Here is a 22,333-nt window from a genome sequence, read left to right on the forward strand (position 1 = left end):
TGTGTCTACACTATACTTCGTTCAGGTAGCTAGTGATGTCTCCATTCTGGAGCCAGTTACTGGTGCTCTGTTGCCAATTTATTTCTCACCATAAGTGAGTCTGAAGGAGAAGTATGGCTTCTGAAGAACCTCCAGAGCCACAGTACATTTGTCCATCAGGTTTGATGGAGATGGCTAAAGATCAGCACCATTCACAAATAAAGCAGAAGGACTGTGAAAGGTTTGGTAGCTGAGGAGGTGTGTTAGTTCCATAATCATTCCACTTGCTCTCTCCTTCATGTGGAAAAACGAATAAGCCTAAAACTAAAGAGAAAGCACTTTACAAAATAATGTGTACAGCATTTTGAAGGCCTTGGAATGTGAGAAAATATGTTAGTTTTACAGAGAAATACACAGCTATTTTAAGTGCCCTAGAGTAGGCCCCAACTCATGGTGGGATGAGTGCACGAGAGATCTCCAAGACCTATCCTCCACTGCTCTCCTTAGCTCCTATAGATTCAGGCTTGTGACCTCCTTGGTTGAATCCAGCCATCTGGGATGTGTGCATGCAGTCTCCCACTCTTTCTTCTACCTTCCCTAGCATTCTTCTACCATCCCTAGCATTATTGTATTTTCTAGTGAGTCATGCCTTCTCATGATGTGGTCAAAGTATGACAGTCTCAGCTTCATCATCTTGGCACAGCTTGGTTAACTGAAATCAACATTTTCATTAGGTATAACACAAACTTTTTATTAGCTACTTCTTCATTGTCAGCCCTGCATGTTGTGAATTTTGACTGTCCCTAGTTGCTTGAGAGCATCTTGAAAACTTGAGAACACTAGATGATACTCATTGTATGTACTCAGTATATGGCTTATTCTTCTATCTGATACGGGATCAGCATGCTTTGATCAAGACAGACAGTACAAAAATAAAATTGTACCTATGCAAATAGGGAGGAGCCAGATCTTATTTTCTATTCAGGAGACAGTTCAACTCTTGACCTGGACAGAAAAGTTACTCTGGTTCATCTCAGCATAGTATTTATAAGTCCACACTCAATGTGGAGGGAGATATCCTCAGCAGAAATCTCTTTCATCCCAGAGGATGGCGTCTACATTGAGAACTCTTCAACCAAATCCAAATCCGATTTTGCAGCCTAGAGGGAACATACAGATGTTGTTTGTTAACAACAGACTTGCAGTGTTCTCCCAACAAGCCTTGGCATCTCCATGTCTAGAGGGTAATTTCTTCCTGAGTTGTCGATCTCTGGAATGGCCACATTAACAGAGCAACTTAGACCTGAAAGATATGCAGCGTGGTGAAGTCTGAAAGAGGTCACCCTACTGGAAATGGATTTTGCTTTGGCCCTCCCATAAGCAGTGTCAGAGAGACAGGGAAGGCCAAGATCATCAAGTGTGGCAGGACTTTCTAGACAACAGGCTTCCATTTCCCAACCCAATGTGGAAGCCTGGCAGAATATGGGGAGAAGGTGAATATTTCTCTTACTAAAGGGCAAGTATGATGGAAGAGATGGCCTAAATATCCTAAAGGCACTAGATCCTGTCTGATTTTGGGAAGTAAGCAGGCTCTGCTCTAGTTAGTATCTGGATGGGAGACTGCCAATGAATACCAGATGCTTTAGACTATATTTCAGAGGAAGGGACTGTCAAAACCATCTCTGAGTATTCTTTGAAGTTCATGGGTTGCTATACGTTGACTTATTATTGGAAGCCATATGTATATATATATATATATGCGTGCACACACACACATTAGAGAGAAAACTTTGAAAGCAAGACCAGTAGCTCTTTCAGTAAATCAGCCAAGATTGTGTCTTCCTCTTCTGTAGTGGATGTAGTGGGTTTTGGGATGTCTGTCCCAGAGGGTCAGGGTGCACCCATGACAGGCATTTTGAATCAAAGCGTGTATTTTTATTAGCTGTACTTGGGTAAACATTAAAGACATTCTAAAGTAACATTTCACACTGTCAGAGGTATGGCCACTACTGTAACAATTTCAACCATTGTATCTTTGGATCAGCTTTTATTCAGTGTGATGAAATGGATGAATCAACAAATGCTGCGTTCATAGATATGTACTGCAAAGTGTGATATCTATGTAATAGGCAGCCATCACAACTTTTACAGTACCTGCTCTAGGTTATGTCCTATACTGTGTGGCTTGATCTTTGCCATTATTTTAAAAAATGGGAATGCAAGTTGCTTCCTCTGAAGTCCATTCTTGAAAGAGACAAAAGATTAATCCTAGGTTAATGGGTGTCTTGGAATTCTGGTTATTTTGCTGATCTTGCATTTTATTCCTTTTCTTTGTTGGGTATCAAGGGTTTTTGTATTTATTCTTTCAGTATTTTTCCACACTGATATCATTGCTTGCTATGTAAAGGTCCAGAAAGTAAGAGGTAAGGAGTCCTCAGCAAACATCTCTGAAATCATGTTACTCCTGTCTCTCTGTGGGCAGTGATAAGGGAAACCAATAGTTTGTAGATAAGTCCTGTACTGTGTGAATTGAACCTCTGCATCTTTCAAGAATGGTCACTACCATTCTATTTCTTTCTCTGGGTCCAGGACATCCTATAACACACAATTATTCATATTTTACCAACAATTAAGCATACATAAAACCCGTGTTAGTTAACTGTTTTCAAGCAACTTCTGGGATAATTTGAATTAGTACAATAAATCTGTAGCTAGTGGCTAAAGGGCACGGTGTTATCAGTACGCTGATGACACCCAGATCTATCTCTCCATGGCTCCGACTGATACAGTGACTAAGGATGGTATCTGCCTGCCTGGGGGCAGTAATGGGCTGGATGAGGAAAAACAAACTCAGACTGAATCCAGAGAAAACAGAGGTACTCATGATAGGTTCCCCTGGCCCGGGCAGGGAAATTTGTCATCCTGTCCTAGATGGGGTTAAACTTCCCCTAAAGGACACAGTTCGTAGTTTGGGTGTTCTCCTGGATTCATCTCTACAATTATCATCTCAAGTAGATGCAATGGCCAGGAGTGCTTGGTACCAGCTTCGGCTGATACGCCAACTACGTTCCTGTCTGGACCGAGGGGACCTAGAAAATGTAGTGCATGCACTGGTAACCTCCTGTTTGGATTTCTGCAATGCGCTCTACATGGGGCTACCTTTGTATCAGGTTTGGAAACTTCAATTGATCCAAAATGCTGCAGCCAGACTGATTACGGGGACAGCGAGATCTGCCCACATAACACCTGTTTTAAAATCTTTTCACTGGCTGCCAATTCGTTTCCGGTCCCAGTACAAAGTGTTGGTTATTAGCTTTAAAGCCCTAAATGGCTTGGGCCCAGGTTACCTGAGGGAACGCCTCTCTCTGCACAGTCCTCCCCGCACACTCAGAACAACAGGTAAATTATTACTTGGTCATCCTAAGGTGAGATTGGCAACTACCCAGCAAAGGGCTTTTACAGCTGTAGCGCCTTCTCTCTGGAATGCTTTACCAGATGAGATCTGCCTTAGTGGAACGGTGGAAGCCTTTAAAAAGGCATTAAAAACCTACCTCTTCCTACAAGCATACCCTCCTAACTCCTTGTAATAAGTCCCCCCCCCCCGATTGTCTATGGTGTATTTATATTGGAATCTTAACAATTGCTGAACTGTATGCTATGTTGTAAATATTTGATTTTAGACTGTAAGCCATTTTAATATTTCCTAAATTTTTAAATATGTCATTGCTTGTAATGTATTTATCTTACATGTTGTACACCGCTTTGATCCTGGGAAAAGCGGTTAATAAATAAACAATTTATTATTATTATTATATTATAAAGTCCATTGTTGTGGACTTCAGCTTATATAAGGAGAGTTTCCTTTGCCCTCTTCTGTTTGGACTCTTTGCTGTATTTCCCAACACTGAACCAGATGTTGGGTGTGTCTCTATAAGGGACTTGGCGGAAGGGGGAAAGAGTAATTTGATCCATCAGTGCTGTCAGTTTTACTGCTGAAAGAACCCTATTGAATACCACCCACTAACAGCACTTTGGGTTTATATATATATGCGCATGCGCATGCAGTCTCTACAGGAGCAATTCCTGAAGGCATAGATCTAACTATGAACAGACTTATCTGAAGTGTTTGAAAGTGAGCCCTTGATGAAAAGCTAATGAGTATACAGTTTCTTAGCATATTTTGTTTTCCTCTGAACATGTTGAAGTAAATCAAATTGAAATTAGTTCTAGGAGCTGTGGAAGATCTCATCTTACTTTGGCTTTGGATTTTTAAGTGGAAAAAGAATGACCTGTGAAGAATTAATTAGCAAAACCTTCAGTAACATCCTAAAAATGAATTGGGAAGCTGCATTGAAACACTGCTCATATCAGTTGTTTTCATGTGGTACATGTAGGAAATGATGCAAAGAACATACACAACTGATTGCTTGTTTTCTTACAAAGTTAAGTTCTGACATTGCTGCATGATTTATCTGTAATTGGGAAATATTTTTCTGTAGTATGAAAACAATCTGTGTGTAGAGAAAATTGAGAATCAGTGAAACAATTAGCATTACCATGACCACAGTAAAACTTGACTAGGCAGGTTTGCTTGCATAAGAGGATGTAAATGCAGGTGTTCAAAGTTGGTCTTCCAAATAGTAAGTCAAGCAGAGTAATGGACTCCCAGACAAGCATAATGAAGTGGGTATATTTCAGGGAGTGTTAGGTATGAGGACAATGCTATGTGCAATGTAGATGGTAACAGGATCAGTGTAGGCGGTAAGAGTAGATGATATTTGCCATCATGCTTGGCAATCATGCTACTGCTGATGAGATTTCTGTGAAGTGTACTTTATTTGTGTGTGTATATGATAAATGGAAATATTTTTTCTTAATTATCCTTTATCAAATTCTCAATTTTTCTTATAAGCTTAAATGTTATCACTTATTGTCACTTGCTTTTCACAAAATGCATCTTTTTATTTTATTTGTTTTCATACAGTTTTTTTGTATTATAGATGTAACAATGAAAACCTGCACAAGCTACCACAGCAATGGCTGTACAATGTACTAGAAGAAATTAAATCTAGTGATCCTTCATCTAAACTGTGTGCCACCAGACGTAGTGCTGGGATCCCATTCTATATACAGGTATTTACAACAGATGCATATCAATCTTCATTTTTGTTAGCTTTGGTGGTAGCAAAAGAACAGATTCTGTACACATTTGCAATGAAGCAATCCCACAAACTTCATCTGGGATAGTAACTAATACAGATCAAGCAGAATCTGAATTGTACTGCAGAACGATTTGGCTGCATTTTTTTAAGACTAGGACCATTTACAGTGATTTGTATTGTTTTTTTATAATGGTTTGTGAAGCTCAACGGGTGTAAAAAGCCTACCTGAACTTCTGCTTTTAGCATATTGGCATGGGTGGGATAGGTAATAGTGGTAAAATGGGCCCCTCCTTCCTGCAGCAGTCCATTATGCAAACTCAAAACCTGTGAATGAAGAAGAAAGGAAGGGTAAGTCACATTGCACATTGCTCACTTGACAATATCTTACTGATGTTCCTTTGTCAAAGGCATGCTCCAAGGTGTATTATGAATTTAATTATAAAACTGAAGATAAATAAAATCAACAGTCCAAAAAGATAATGTTTGGCCTTAGGTTTTTCTATTTTAAGAATTAATCTGTGGTCTGAATTTTAGGCAACACTTGTCATTTCTGTTTGCTCTGTGTCTTTTTTAATGGCTTGTACTAGAGCTCTACAGTGTTATGACCTGTTCAAAAATGAGAAGAAACTATACTTGTAACATGTTTGTATTTTGAAAACATTCCTCCATAGTTGCTTGGAAATTTTAGTATTAAAGATCCAGAATTATCTTCTTTTTGAAGAAATATGATGCAACATGATGTATATTTGAGACTTCTAGGTTTGTGTGTTCACAAAAGATGAAAACACCCCTCTCTCTTTTCTTTCTTTGCATTTCACAAAACTGAATTAAAAGTGCTCAGTAAAATAAATCAAATATTTATTGGTTTTCTATACTTACCCAATCCAAAATAGCAACAACAACAATAATAAGAAGAATAATTAAAAATAGATGTGAAGATAGGTGAGAGACTATTTATTGGAGCTCAGATAGCTCTCGAGGATTTTTTCAATAACTATTTTAACACTTGTATGGTCGATTCAGTACAACATGCACCTCTTTGCTTTGTTGTTGTTTTAATTGGTAAAATATGAATGATAAATCCATTGCAATTGAAATTCCAAAACAGTTGTGGGTCTTACACTTATAAGTCTCGTTATCTCATTTTTTTTGAGACATAGCTCCTTTCAAGGAAAGCTGGGCAGTTAATGAAGGACAATCCAAAGATCTGTTTAATATACACTCTTTATAAAAGAGATCATAAAACCAGTGTAAAGCACTGTTCCATGGACCTTTGGAGTAGGGAGTACTAGAAATATAGATAAATAACATAGATGTCCTTACTTAAAAGAATTTTTAAATGATGAAGTAAGAACTAAGTACACATGCTAATGTATTTGGTTATACGTACTTGAGTGAGCTAAGAATCAGATATATATTCCAAATCTCTTAATTAAAAAGGTTTTTTGGTCTGTATCCATAGATGTTTGCTTCCTCAGATGAAGCAGGGCACAAAATAACTTGTGCTTAGAAGCAGACTGTTTGGAAAAGTGAAATGCAAAAGTAGCTGATAGGAATGTAAAGATCTCTTTATGGCACCTTTGTCTGTCTTGATCATGTTAATTCTTACATTAATAGTTTTGTTTATTAGGATTATTATTAATCTGAGGTCATAGTTTCATGGCACTATTGTCACACAGAGGACTACTACCTGTACAGCTTATTTACTCGGGATCAATCACTGAAAATATCACAATCAGCAGTGCAATGGGTGATAATTTAGTATCCCATCTTGATCCTTTCCCCCCACTTCTACCCCCCTACAACATATACAATGTTTCCCTTCACTTGATATGAATGCCTAACTCCAGTAGACTTGCATGTTCAATTCTGTAGGTTTCTTTAATGGGCTCATAGTAATCTGTGATCCACAGTGTATATATGTAGTAGCGCATCTAAGGGCTGGAACAGAAGGCCCATTAAATATGCCTTCTGGGCATCTTGGGAGTGCGGTGTTTACACGCCACATACTCCAAAGATGCCCAGAAGTCAGCCAGATGCCCAGACTTGGGCGGCTTCAAAATGCTCTGGTGGTTTGGCGTTTACACGCCGTATGCCGCAGGAGCATCTTGAAGCCGTCTTGTGGTTGTGGCGGAGCTGGGAAAGTCAGATCTTTCTTCTTCGTGGTCTCTGCGAATCATACAAATGGGTTTCACTGCGCCTGCGCAGTGCTGCTCGAAACCTACTGGAATCACTGGGCAGAGTTAACTGTGCAACATATTGAAACTTTTTGGCGGTAACTCCGCCCACCCGTTATAAGGCCCCTGCCTTCCCGCTCTTTTCCCCAGTTCCTTTTTTCCGCCGCGCTAGCTGCTTCAGGGAACTTTCGCTTGCTTTGCTTGCTTGGAATCACTTTCGTTTTTTGACCTCGGACTGTATCTTGACCATTCTTTGTCTCCCGCCCCTGGTAACTTTGGACTTTCGGACTGTTGACCTCGTTTTTGGATTCTCCTCTGGCTTTGACGACTTTGGAAATGCCTGCACCTTTCAAAAAGTGCGACATTTGCGGGGGCAAGGTGCCCGTTCAAGACCCGCACTCCTCCTGCCTGCTGTGCCTGGGCAAGGACCACGACACCAAGGCCTGCCTGCTCTGCAGATCCCTCTCCTCCCAGGCCCGGAAAAACCGCGAGTCCCGGCTCACTTCGGCGATCGCCCTGGGGAAGGTGCAAGAGGGAGGCTCGCGGTCATCTTCTGTTCCGCCTCCGGTGCCCGCCGCCTCATCCTCTCGGGCCAGTGTGTCCAGCATGGGATCTGGGAGAGCCGCCGTTCCCAGCGTGGTGTGTGTCCCGGCCGGGACCCCTTCCACCACCTCCGATGTGGCCCGTGGCTCCAAACCACCCAGTGCCACCGACAAACCCTCCAAGCGCCCCCACAAGTCGTCGGGGACTGAGGGTACCGAGCCGACCTCCAAGGCGGGGAAGTCGGAGGGCTCGCGTCCGAGAAAGGCCACCGAGCCGGAGGTCCATCTTGCCTCGCCTTCATCCTCCAAGGCGTCCAAGGCATCGCGCCATGCTCCGAAGCCGAAGGAGCTGGCTGGGCCTGTGGAAGGGGCGAAGTCCCCAAGGCCTTCGTCGTCGGCAGCGGCCGCTGTCCTCCTCGACCTCCCGGACAATCCATTCTTCCCGGCGGAGGAGCTCCCCAGGCCTGGGAAGAAGAGGCACCACGACAAACCCGGTCGTGACTCTGCCTCCAAAAGGTCCAAGCTCCCCAAGGATCGACCTGCCACCGATCCTCCGAAGGCGAAGGAGAAGAAGCGCTCCCCTTCCAAACAGGCTCGCGCTTCCGTCTCGGTAGCTCCCCGCGACCCGGAGCCGACACCGGTAGACCGGGGGACCCCGGTACCGGACACTCCGCTGCCTCTGCCCACCATGGACTTTGTCCACGGCACGGATGACGCCGCTCTCCCTCACTCGCTAGAGCACCGGTCGCCCTCCAACCTGCCAACTGACGACGAGGAGGACCAGCCACATGGCCAGGACGTCCCTGACCTCTTCTTCGACACGCAGTTGCGTCGGTACTACGTGTCGGTCTCGAAGGACAGGGCTTTGAGGGAGTTCACCAAGCTGAACCCCCATCCCGGAGACCGGGCCACCCCGTCCAGATCGGTCCCGACTGTGTCGGTCTGTGAGAGGTCGCCGTCTTCAGCCCGCAGGCGCTCCCGGTCTTCGGCCGACTTCGCTCCAACCCGACCGAGATCCCAGGTCAGAGTGACGGACCCCCTCTCCTCCGACCTGGACTCCGAAGATGAGCCACTGCTTCCCTCTGAGGCACCCTCGGATGAGGACGTCCTCTCGGACCCTGCATCTCCCCAGAGAATGCACAACCCAGAGCCGTCTTCCCCGTCGGACGACGTCAGGTCTTTCACCGAGCACGTCGTCAAGATGGCAAGGGCCCTCGACATCGAGCTCGCTTCCGCGGAGGACGACGCCGAGGACCCGGTTGAGCGTCGAGTGCATGGACGAGTGCCTACTCTGCCTTGCCTGCCTCTCCTTCCTTCGCTCCAGACCATCGTCAAGAGGTCCTGGGACTCTCCGGCCACCCTGTCGGCGCCCTCCCGCAAGGTAGAGTCGCTCTACAGAGTCGCCCCGGCGAGTTGCCCTTGGTTGGCCGACCACCCCAGGCCGAACTCTGCCATCGTAGAGGGAGCCCAACACAGCTTCGTCCCGAAGCAGGCCACCTCCCCCGTCGACCGGGAGGCGAAGAAGGTGGACGGACTGGCCAAGAAGGCCTACTCGGCATCGGCTCTTGGCGTCAAGGCTGCCAATTACACCGCCTTCATGGGGGCCTACATCCAGACCCTCATGGAACGGATCTCTCCCCTCGTCCCGGACGTCCCAGATGACATCCAGAGGCAGCTGGTGGAGATCAGGGACGAGGCCCATTCCATTGGAAGTTGGCTCATCACCACTTCCAGAAATATGGCAGACTGCTCAGGGAGGGCCATGTCAGCATCCATGGCACTCAGACGCCACGCCTGGTTGAGGGCCTCCGACCTCAACCCCACGGTCAGGGCGGCCATCGAGGACATGCCGCTCGACGGGACCGGGCTCTTCCACGCCGAGACCAACGACCGCCTGAACCGCAAGTTCAGGATGAAGGCGGCGGCGAAGAAGCACGGCATGTCCTCAGCACCGGCCTCTCCGTACCGGAAGCGTCAGCGCCCGTGGCAGCCGCAAGGTCAGTCACAGGGGACCTTCTCCCGGGATCGGCAGCCCCAACAACAGGGCTCCCAGAGACACCGCTTCCCCTCGCAGTCTTCCTCCTCCTCTGGCCGTCGCAACTTCCCGCCTCGGTACCGCAAGTCCCGCCGGCAGGACACCGACCAGGGGAAGAAGAGAGCCTGAAGGGACGCAGCGCGCTTCATCTCTCCTTCACCCCTCTTCTTTTTGGACATTTTGAGGCCCTTTGTTAACACCTGGGCCTCCATAACATCGGACTTGTGGGTTCTCAACATCGTCCGCAGGGGTTATGCCCTCGAGTTCCAAGAGCTCCCTCCAACTGGAGCCGTCATGTCCACTCCCCCCTCGGACACCCTTCTCGACGAAGTGCGCGCCTACTTCCACATCAGGATCCGATAGTCCCACCGGAGATTCCTCGCCTTCGCTGTCGGCTCCACCGCGTACCACTACAACGTGCTTCCTTTCGGCTTGGCCACGGCTCCACGAGTCTTCACAAAGTGCATGGCACCGGTGGTGGCATACCTTCATCAAAAGGGCTTCATGGTCTTTCCCTACCTGGACGACTGGCTATTTGCAGCCGAATCCCAAGACGAGCTGCAGGAGGCAGTCTCATTCGCCTTGCACCTCTTGGACTCCCTCGGGCTGGTCGTCAACAGGGAAAAGTCCCACTTCACACCAACCAGACAGGTCAAGTTCATCGGGGCCATCCTCGACTCCGAAAACTGCCTAGCCTTCCTCCCTCCGGACCGGTTTCAGGCCCTGACAACGTCCCTCAGGCCGTGCATCTCCCACAGAAGGGTGAGAGCCAGAGACGTCCAAGTCGCCCTGGGCCACATGGCATCGACGACATTCGTCACCCCTTGGGCAAGACTTCGTCTTCGACTTCTCCAATCCTGGTTCCTCTCCGTCTTCTCTCCGTTGGAGGACCCTCCTTCAAAGTGGCTCACGGTACCGAGACCGGTGGCCGCTTCCCTCAGTTGGTGGCTAGACAGCTCCAACGTCTGCACCGGGATGCCTTTCCATCAGCCCCAGGCACAATTGACTCTGACAACAGATGCATCCCTGGAGGGATGGGGCGCCCACCTGCTCGACCTCGTCGTCAAGGACAGGTGGTCCGCACAAGACAAGCTCCTCCACATCAACGCTTTGGAGATGCTCGCAGTGGAAAAGGCATTGAGGGCGTTCGAGTTTGCTGTCACAGGGAGAGTGGTCCTCCTGAGGATGGACAACACCACCGTGATGTACTACATCAACAAACAGGGTGGTACCAGATCCAGGACCCTGCTCGACCTCACGCTCCGCATCTGGGACTGGTGCATCCAGAGGCGCATCCTTCTCCAGGCGATTCACCTTCCCGGGGAGGACAATGAGCTGGCAGATCGCCTCAGCAGATCCCCTTCGGTGTGCCACGAGTGGAGGCTCCATCCCGAGACGGTCAGCGACCTCTTCGATCGGTGGGGAACCCCCCGGATCGACCTCTTCGCGACCAGGTGGAACAGCCACTGTCCCCAGTTCTGCTCCAGGAAGCGATTGGACGGATCCCTCGGAGACGCATTCGCCTTCCTCTGGACGGGGGAGCTTCTCTACGCCTTCCCTCCATTCCCTCTCATCATCAGGGTGGTGTCCAAGATGACAACGGACCGCTCGCATGCGATCCTAATCACCCCATGGTGGCCGAGACAGCTGTGGTTCGCATCCCTTCTCCACCTCTCCAGGAGATGCTTCCTCCGTCTCGACCCTCGCCCGGACCTGCTGTTGATCCAGGACGGACGAATTCTCCACCCCGACATCGAGAGCCTGCCGCTGGTAGCCTGGAGGATACAGCCCTGACTGCCCTACCGGAGGCAGTGAGGACGGTGATCCTGGCTGCGAGGAAACCTTCCACCCAGCGGTCTTACGCCCTGAAATGGAAGAGATTTTGCCTCTTCCTTGACCAAAAGGGCTTGTCTCCTGCACAGGTGTCCACTCCAGTGGTGCTGGAGTTTTTGATGGCACTTTTGGATGGAGGGCTGTCCCTCACATCCATCAAATGCTACCTGTCTGCCATTTGTGCCAAATACCAGTTCGGGGGGAGGGTTTCTTTCTTCAAGGACCCCTTGGTGAAGGGGTTCCTGAAGGGTTGTGCCAACCTTTATCCTCCTGTGTCGGTACCTACGCCGGCTTGGAGCTTGGAGTCGGTACTGTCCGCCCTCCAATCCAAGCCTTTTGAACCGATGGCCACAGCGGACTTGAGACTATTGACTTGGAAAACCGCTTTTCTTGTGGCCATCACCTCTGCCCGCCGTGCGGGTGAACTTTGTGCCTTACGGAGGGACCAACCCTTCCTGAGGTTCCACAAGGACAAAGTGGTCCTCCGTACGGACATCACCTTTTTGCCGAAGGTTGTGTCTGCTTTCCACATGTGCCAGGACATTGTGCTGCCCACTCTCGCATCCAACCCGACGTCGGATGAGGAGCGACGCCTACACTCTCTTGATGTCAGGAGAGCACTGGCATTTTACCTGGACAGAACTGCTGCCTCCAGTCGGTCCGAGAGACTTTTCCAATGCTACTCGGAACCGAAGAAAGGGCTGCCTGTGTCTGCGCAGAGGTTTTCCAAATGGGTGGCTGGTACCATCCACCTCTGCTATGAACTGTTAGGCAAGCCTCTCCCTGGCAGGGTTCGGTCCCATTCCACAAGGTCAATGGCAGCATCCTCTGCATTCCTGTCGGGGATCCCTTTGGAGGATGTCTGCAAGGCTGCTGTCTGGTCCCAACCTCTGACTTTTATTAAGCATTATAGGTTGGACACCAGGGCCATCCGAGACGCAGCTTTCGGGAGGGCTGTGTTAGTTTCAGGGTTGCATTGATTGCACTACTGATGTTTTGTGTTTACTACACTTGTACAGTTGATACTGTTTACATTTGTTGAATGTTGGTTTGCACAAGTTCCATGGGACCGGTCTTGCATGACCTCTGTTCCCTCCTCAGGTTTAGCAATGTTATTGCTATTTGATCTGTGCATGAACAAAAGACTGACTCTTTTATGGTTCAAGGTGTTTTATTTGTAATAAATATACCTTTGGTTCACCATAGCTTTGGTGTCAGGACACTCCCTCCGCCACATACCTTAGCTTGTCAGTCTAAACCCATTTGTATGATTCGCAGAGACCACGAAGAAGAAGGACAGGTTGCTTACCTGTGACGGTATTTCTTCGAGTGGTCATCTGCGAATACATACAAATCCCACCCGTCCGTCCCCTCAGTGTCCTGCTCACATTGGCTCTTTCCATCGCCTGCTTGGCGGAAAAATTGCGGAACTGGGGGAAAGAGCGGGAAGGCAGGGGCCTTATAACGGGTGGACGGAGTTACTGCCAAAAAGTTTCAATATGTTGCAGAGTTAACTCTGCCCAGTGATTCCAGTAGGTTCCGAGCAGCAGTGCGCAGGCGCAGTGAAACCCATTTGTATGTATTCGCAGATGACCACTCAAAGAAATACCGTTACAGGTAAGCAACCTGTCCTTCACTGCTCAAATAGGATCAGATCTTTTCCGTTCCTATTCAGGCTGGGTTCAAGGCGGATTGGGGCTGTGGCGTAAGTTTGCCGCAGCCCCAGTCTATCTTTGAAGGGGGTGGCTTGAAGCCTCCCCCTTTTTGCCAGTCTGTTGACATACAAAATGAGAATCAAAAGAATAAAAATATACCCTCCAATAACATTTCTTTCCTCTCCTTCTCCCACTGAAGACCTTATTTCTGCAGCTTATTTCATTACTAGCTTCTGTGTGTCATTTTGCATTCCCCTCTCTTGTGTTTTGGCTGTTCATTTGGGTAAAAAATTGCCTTTCCAGAAGTCATGATCCTGGACTTAATTTGATATCACTTTTTAGGTCTCTTATCTTGAGGGTAAGATCTGATGCTTGCCATTTGGATTTGTAGATGTGTTCAGTATGTTTGTATGTAGTTGAAATCTCAAATCAGAGATCAGATATGCTTGTATCTCTTCGTGAAATTGTTAATGACTAACCCTTATGCTATTTTATTTTTAATAAATTTCAGGCTTTGCTAGCCTCAGAACCAAAGAAGAGTAAAACAGGTTTGCTAAAAATAACAATGCAAGAGTTGATACATTTAGCTTCACCTTCAAATGCACCGCCAACCACAATCCCTCAGGTAAAATTTATCTTGCATCAAAACACTAATATCTGTAGAAGACATACCCTGTTTTGTTTGTTGGGATGTTATGGATGTAGGATAGGAGCACAATCTACCTATTTCTTAGGGCCTTCCAGTGAGAATGGGAGCATACCCAGGCCAAAGCTAGTATACGTTCATATAATGCACAAACAACCTGTGGATTGCTTTGGGTTGTTATGATTAATAAACTTGTGGCAAATAAATCTCTGTGCAGAAATGTTGTATTCGGCCTGATACAGACAGGACAAAATAAAGCTGCTTCAAGTCACTTTGGAGATATGCTGTTTAAATGATACATGAGTCCTAAGAGACCAGAAGCTGCACCGAAACCACACTCCAGTCCTAAGGACTGGAGTGCAGCTTTGGTGCAGCTTCCAGACAAAATGCTCATCTAAATAGGCAGTTATTTCAGTTTGAATGGTAATTATTCCATATAAATCTTTTATTGGTGAAGTAATGCAGAACATTTCCCAGAAATAATATGTAAATCTTGGTTATTCACAGAGGGTATATTATTTTGTATAAAATAAATACTGTTAGAACAACTACACATAGTTATAGGAATTATTTCTTCCACTGGAAAGATTGTATTAGATGATATGAATTTACTGGTAAATATAAATTTCTTGTTCAGTATTGTTCTTTATTGCCTAATTAAGGTGTCTCTTGTGAAATTTTCTGTGAGGACCACATGGCAGTTGAAATTGCCAGCCTCTTGGAGGATTCAGCATATAGTATATTTTCTTCAACAAATTCCTTTTTGTTATTACTTTCCATTTGGTGATTTTATTTTATTTTATTTTATATTTATTTTAAAAAAGATTATATTGTGAGGAGATATAGGTACTTTTAAATCAGTTTTTTTTAACATGGCCTAGATCTAGGGATGTCTGCATAAAATATGAAAGGCAACATGATATTGCCAGCATGGTTTTTATGGCTATTGTTTTGTGTCCTTTCATAGGCTGCTGCCATACTGTAGAATTAATGCAATTTGACACCTTTTAAATGTCATGGCTCCATCCTGTGGAACTCTGAGATTAGTAGTTTATTGTGGCACCAGAACTCTCTGACAGAGAAGGCTAAATATTTCACAAAACTATACATTCCAGAATTCCATAGCATTGAACCATGGGAGTTAAAACAGTGTCAAACTTTATTAAATTTGCAGTGCAGATGCAGCCATAGTTTTATTAATGTGTTTGAGATTATTTCTGAAAACTAAGTGGTTTACACTGATTTTTTTCCCATGCAGGTCCATGCTTTAAATATCTTGAGAGCTTTATTCAAGGATACCCGCTTAGGAGAAAATATCATTCCTTACGTGTCAGATGGAATGCGAGCAGCCGTATTAGGTTTTACATCTTCTGTCTGGGCAGTAAGTTAATCCTTAACATTTAATATATTAACTTGAAAAGCTGCATGTTAATGACAGTAACCAAGGCATCGATTGTTTCTCAATAACACTACAAGGTCTGATTGAATTTTTTATGAATTCTTTTTATAGAGTTATATTGAGTATGCCAAGTAGACAGTATGCTAGCATGAGGGAAATGCTATAAAATATGCAGAGCCACTGAAATTTGTCTCTTTCTATTCTCTTGCATCAACTAACTCTATTTAGTTTTACTTGAATTTTCCATAGTTTTGTACAGTGAAGGTTGAATTTAAAAGAATAACAGAGCTATAGTTTCCACTGACATGAACAGTAGTTTCCAATGAGTTAGTTAAAAATAACTGAGTTGTAATATTAAACAAGTATTTATTATTTTCATTTTACTATCTAGTCAATCATGTCTCTGTTGGTATTAGCCTAAAAGAAAAAGTATTTTAAGTAACTTATTTTCTCAGGCTTGGTAGATACCTCAAGTTGATATTGGAACTGTTTAGTTCAGTTAAATTGTACCTGATAAGCATTGACAAAGGCTACATTTTACTTAAATTTTTATTCTTGCTTCAAACTATTTTGTTGTCAATACATAAGACAAAATTGACAAAGTGGAAAAATGTTTTAGAGAAATTTGTAGCCGGGGGCGGGGGGAGGGGGGGGAGGAAGAATAAGATTCATAAGTACTATCAAATGTGGCCATACATCACTAGGAGGTCTAGCCTTACCACCTTTAAATCATATTAGGTTACTTTCCAATTGGTCCAGTGGTTAAATTCATAAAAGTTGATAACTCACTTGCATGGATCCAAATAGAAAGAAGATTGTTATCAAAACATTATGAGACAGATATATTTTCAGCTTAAAGTTAAAAAACCAGCAAGACAAAGTAGCTCACCTGTTTACAGAGGGAATGTCCATTGCATGGTATAGGTATAAATTTTTTTTAGCACCAGCTCCATCACCCCTTTGTCCTTTCTTAGAGCATCAGTTTTTTAAACAGAAAGACAAATATAACCAATTTAGTGGATGGAAAGAGAAAGGAATAAATAGAATAGACTTAAGCCAGTAGATTCCTCATGGTTGCAACTAATGCAAATAAATTCCTTCCAGACAAGACCATGTGCTGTAGGTTATATTTCAGAGGAAAGCAATGAAAGAATACTTCTAAGTGTTTGCCTTCAATTTACCTACATGGCTTGGGCTCGAGTTACTTGCGGGAACGCCTCTCCCTACACAATCCGCCTCGCACTTTCAGAACTTCAGGAAAAAACTTACTGGAAATACAAACTACCAGGTTGCATATGACTTCCCAAAAAACTTTTACTGCCGTTGCCCCTAAATTGTGGAACAGCCTGCTGGAAGGCAGTCAAGACAGAGCTCTTCCGGCGGGCCTACCCCCCTGCACCTGATTAAGAAGCTACCCTTATCTGTGATGATGATCCTCTGTAAATAACCACTGATGTATTTATTGAATTGATTGTTGGATTTTATGATTGTATTCTATGTTTTTATCAGGTTGTAACCCCGCCTCAATCCGTAAGGAGAGGCAGGGCAATATAAATAAAATTTTATTATATTATTATTATATACCTGTTAGCTTATGGCAATCTCATGAATTTCATTGGTTTGCCATAAACTGACAGGCAAATTGAAGACACACACACCACACTAACATATACTAATTCTTTCTAATTCAAGCGGAAGCATGCGCTGTAGCTGTAGCTGTTCAACATGTCCTTTCCTTAGATCTACTTTATATAGGACCTTTTAGGGACAGTTCAAAACACGGGTGCTTCTGGGCTGAATTTATAGTCCCCTGAGTTCCTGCCACCTTTTTTTCTTTTAAAGGAGCTTTGTTGTTGTGTGTAATCAAGTAATTTCCCTCTTATGATGACCCCAAGGTGAACCTGTCACAGGGATTTCTTGGCAAGCTTTGTTCAGAGGAGGTTTATCTATTCCTTCCTCTGAGACTGAGTGTGTGCGAATGGGTTTCTATGGCTGAAGAGAGATTTAAATCCTGGTATCTAATACTTCTGAAATACTCCAGGAGCAGCAGTTGTTCTTTAAAAGAAGTTATAGGGCCCCTCACACCTTATGTTGCCTCTGAAAAGCCCCTAAGAGGTTGTTATACCAAATAAAACTTGTTAGTCTTTAAAGTTCCACAAGATCCTTTTGTTTTTGCTGGAACATACTCGCAGCTTAGAAACTTAGAAGCTACTTCCCTAAAAAAATTATCACAGTTCTCTGTATATCCTCGTAGATTATTATCCAAGGCCTAAATTCAACTGCAAATAACATTGAGTTGACTCATTCAGTCAATTGATGTAGAATAAGTCAACATGTATGCAAATCTCACTGATTTGATGGGCTTAACATTGGATTTCAGCCAATAGGTTGTGTATGTGTTCCTGACTATTCTGATATTTTTAAAGGTAATTGCATAGAATCATAGAGTTGGAAGAGACCACAAGGGCCATCCAGTCCAACCTCCTGCCATGCAGGAAATCACAATCAAAGCATCCCCGACAGATGGCCATCCAGCCTCTGCTTGAAGACCTCCAAGGAAGGAGACTCCACTACACTCCGAGGGAGTTTGTTCCACTGTCGAACAGCCCTTACTGTCAGGAAGTTCCTCCTAATGTTGAGGTGGAATCTCTTTTCCTGCAGTTTGCATCCATTGGAGCAGCAGAAAACAAGCTTGCTCCCTCCTCAATATGACATCCCTTCAAATATTTGAACAGGGCTATCATATCACCTCTTAATCTTCTCTTCTCCAGGCTAAACATCCCCAGCTCCCTGAGTCGTTCCTCGTAGGGCATGGTTTCCAGACCTTTCACCATTTTAGTCGCCCTCCTTTGGACACGCTCCAGTTTCTCAACGTCCTTTTTGAATTGTGGTGCCCAGAACTGGACACAGTATTCCAGGTGGGGCCTGACCAGAGCAGAATATAGTGGAACTATGACTTCCCTTCATCTAGACACTATACTTCTGTTGATGCAGCCTAAAATCGCATTGGCCTTGTTAGCTGCCGCATTGCACTGTTGACTCATGTTCAACTTGTGGTCTACTTGGACTCCTAGATCCCTTTCACACGTAGTTTCATTCAGCCAGGTGTCCTCCATCCTATATCTGTGCTTTTTGTTTTTCCGCCCTAAGTGCAGTACAGTACCTTACATTTCTCTGTGTTGAATTTCATTTTGTTAGCTATGGCCCAGTTTTCTAGTCTGTTCAGGTCATTTTGAATCTTGATCCTGTCCTCTAGGGTATTAGCTATTCCCCCTAATTTGCAAATTTGATAAGTATGCCCCCAATTTTGTCCTCCAAGTCATTGATAAAGATGTTGAATAGCACTGGGCCCAGGACAGAGCCCTGTGGGACCCCACTGGTCACTTCTTTCCAGGATGAAAAGGAGCCATTGTTGAGCACTCTTTGGCTTCGGCCAGTCAATCAATTACAAATCCATGTAACAGTTACTTTGTCTAGCCCACAGAATGCTTTTCTTTCACATAGAAATATTTTTGTATTGTCTGCCAAGTTACTGATTTAACAAGAATGTCGTATGCAGGTTGTAAACATACTCCAAAATACTAAAACTGTTTAAAACTCGTTTTTCTGTTGCTTGTTATATTAGGTAAGAAATTCATCTACACTTCTTTTTAGTACCCTCATTACAAGAATATTTGGAGTTAAAAGAGGAAAAGATGAGAACTCGAAAAAAAACAGGTATGTTCCCTTTTATGCCAAGGAGTACCCATGTAAAATATAATGGCTAAGAGCAACCTTGAAAAAATAGTGTACTTTAATGGATTTATGTGAAGCATAATGTTACAAAAGCATTTCTGCACTTGAGTCAGATCTGATGCCAAGAATTAAGCTCTGTGGTAAAGAATAACTACTGTGAGCAGCAAGTGTTTAATTTGGTTTTAAATGGATCTCAAAGCCAGCTGTTGAGTGTGACTGAGTCTCTTCTTTTCCAGAGATTTATTTCAAAACTGGGCACAGTACATGTACCTGTGTCTGTCTGTATGTGGGGAGGAGATATAAATCTCTTGATATCTATATATACAAAATGATGCTATTCTGAGGACAGGTTTCACCACAGAGAAATACTGAATGACATATTTCATTGATTAAAGTCCACATGTCCAACAGTGGTGTCCAACAGTGCTTCCGTATCTACCAATAGGGAGGGAATTGCAAAGGAGCTATCCAAGGTTCTGAACCATATCCTTATTGGTTCTTTTTTAATAACTCTTTTAAAATCTAAATGAATACCAAGTAAGAATTCATTAACCCCACCCACCCCAACCTAGGATCCACCTGCTACTGTGGGCCTTCATTAGCTTCATTATTTTACAAGTTGATGAGGAGTGTATAGACCAACTGCTGCAAGGAATAATTTATAGAATATATTTACTGCACATAATCTTCAGAATAAAAGGTTAAGGAGCCAGAAAATAGCAGCCTTCAATATCTGAAGGGCTGCTATAGAGAAATGAAGCTGATTTGTAGTTTGTTGTTCCACAAGGAAGCCTAGAGCCAACAGGTGGAATTTCCAAGAAAGCAATTTTGACTGAACATTAGAAGAAACATGCTTATGGTGAAAACTGCTTGGCAGTAGAACAGGCTGCCCCAGGGTGTGATAGGTGGAGTTATTTAATCAGAGTTATTTAAGCAGGTAAGGTGGAGGGCAGCAGGAAAAGAGGAAGACCTCATAACAGATAGACAGACTCAATCAAGGAGGCTATGGCCCTGAGCCTGCAGGATCTGAGCAAAATGGTTGAGGATAGTTTTTTTTGGGGGGGGGAGATGTCCTATTCATGGGGCATCACGAGTTGAGGTTGGCTCAAAAGCAGTTAACAACAATAACATTTAAGCAGAGAGTATCTGAGTATCCATCTGCCAGATGTTATAGCTTCTTTTTGCATTACAGAGAGTGCATTAAACAGGTAGTTGGACTACACTAAACTTCCACTCAAACCTTCCTTCCAATTTTGTGAATACTGTGAATCTAGCAAATCTGTCACATTATTATTACTTGACATACCACTTGGTGTTACAAGGTTTTGTAATTTTTCCTGAAAGGAACTACTCACAGTGTAAACCTTTCAATTTTTGCCAGCCCACTGAGCTACTATTATTCCTTTTCTCATATTCTTTCAATGTTGGATCTCACACATTTATGCTTGCTGCAGCTTTGAGATGTCCATGTACACCTATGTACCTAAATCTTGAAGTGCATTTGTACATACTCACAAATTTCAGGGGGGAAAGAATGTTTAGAGAGCCAGTGTGGCAAAGTGGTTTGAGTGTTACACTGAGACTCTGGAGGTCAGGGTTTGATTCCTCACTGGGCCATGGAACCCACAAAGTGACCTTGGGCAAGTCTCAGCTTCAGGGGAAGGCAATAGCAAACCTCTGAACAAATCATGCCAAGAAGGTGCCATGACAGGATTTCCTTAGGGTAACAATAAGTCAGAATGACTTGAAGGTACAAAACAACAACAACAAAGCATATTTACTTGAAAATCGTTCCCATTCAAATCAATGGGTCTGGCTTGCACCCCTAGTTTCATAAATGTTAGCTTTTGCATGAATTAACAGATGCAATGAAGCATAACAACAAGCCTTGCCATATATACATCTTTTTCAAGTTGTTTTTGTTCTGTTGTATTTCAGCAATGGCGTCATATTTCCAAAATCTCCCACATGGGTATGAGAGGTTATCATGAAGTTATGCACGTACAGGGGCTGATTTGTTCTTTTGTGTGCACTGTATATACTTGAGGATGACTGCTGCATTTATGTTGTATTGTATGAGACATTGGGAAGAATGGAGCAGTTGTGCTCACTGATGGTATAAATTGTGCCAGGAATCCAAAAACTGGTGATGGATTGTGGTCTGTGCTTACTGCTAGACAAACCAGGAGACTCATATAGAACAACTGTGCATTTATTGCCATCTAGTTGTGAAGGGAAATTAATTTAATCTGAACATTTTATATGATTGAGCTTAATATCTTAGTGTGACTCATACGGAGGAGTAATGGTGATGACATAAAGGAGTTGGAATCTAACTGTATCTTACACATTTTTATGTGTCATTTTATTTGCACATTTAATATTTGTTAAGAAAAGTAATAATGCAGAGTAAGAAGCTTATTAAATATCTTCAGTCTTCTAAAACCTCTACCATTTTAAAATAACTATGTTCTTCTTTCTCAAAATATGGTGAACGCATGGTTTATATAATTGAGAATCACTGCATGTGACTGCTTCATAATTCACTGTGATAGTTCTACATGGATTTTCCCCATTAATATGTACAGTCAGCCTTCCTTATCCATGGATTTTTTATCCACAGATTCAAGCATCCAAGGTTTGAAAATACTGAAAATAAGTATTAATTCCAAATAGCAAACATTAATTTTCTATTTTATATAAGGGACACCATTTTGCTATGCCATTGTATTTAATGGGGCTTGAACAGCCACAGATTTTGATATCCACAGGGAATCCTGGAACCAAACCCCAGCAGATTACAAGGACCCCCTGTATGAAGGAAGGATATTGGCAGGTTATGAATTGATTTATTGATTGATATGGCAGACTAAAAATCTGAAAGTATTAAAACTAGACTCTGGTGAAAAAGTGGTATATGAAACTGCTTTTTAACCCTTTTAAATAATTAATATTTTAAAATTACTATTTTAATTACAATTAATCATGCTATACTTTCTACGTACTTTCTATATAATTTTCTCCAGAAATAGTAATGGCTAGTTACCGTATTTTCTGGCGTATAAGGCGACTTTTCAACCCTGGAAAATCTTCTCAAAAGTCAGGGGTCGTCTAATGCACCAGATACAGATAGATAATCTTGGGTTTTTTATTTTCTTGATGCAAGAGTA

General features: G+C 43.7%; 1 protein-coding gene across 4 annotated transcripts in view; it reads left to right on the forward strand.

Moving 5' to 3' along the window:
* Nucleotides 1-22,333, forward strand: part of THADA (THADA armadillo repeat containing) — a 207,324-nt gene that overhangs the window by 55,580 nt on the left and 129,411 nt on the right. For all 4 annotated transcript variants that reach the window (XM_042474414.1, XM_042474421.1, XM_042474438.1 and 1 more), the window contains 4 exons: nt 4,980-5,112; nt 13,895-14,008; nt 15,288-15,410; nt 19,054-19,145. In XM_042474414.1, coding sequence (XP_042330348.1) covers nt 4,980-5,112; nt 13,895-14,008; nt 15,288-15,410; nt 19,054-19,145 — 462 coding nt within the window. The remainder of the gene's footprint in view (nt 1-4,979; nt 5,113-13,894; nt 14,009-15,287; nt 15,411-19,053; nt 19,146-22,333) is intronic.

Source organism: Sceloporus undulatus, chromosome 1, assembly GCF_019175285.1.
Source record: "Sceloporus undulatus isolate JIND9_A2432 ecotype Alabama chromosome 1, SceUnd_v1.1, whole genome shotgun sequence".
NCBI lineage: Eukaryota > Metazoa > Chordata > Lepidosauria > Squamata > Phrynosomatidae > Sceloporus > Sceloporus undulatus.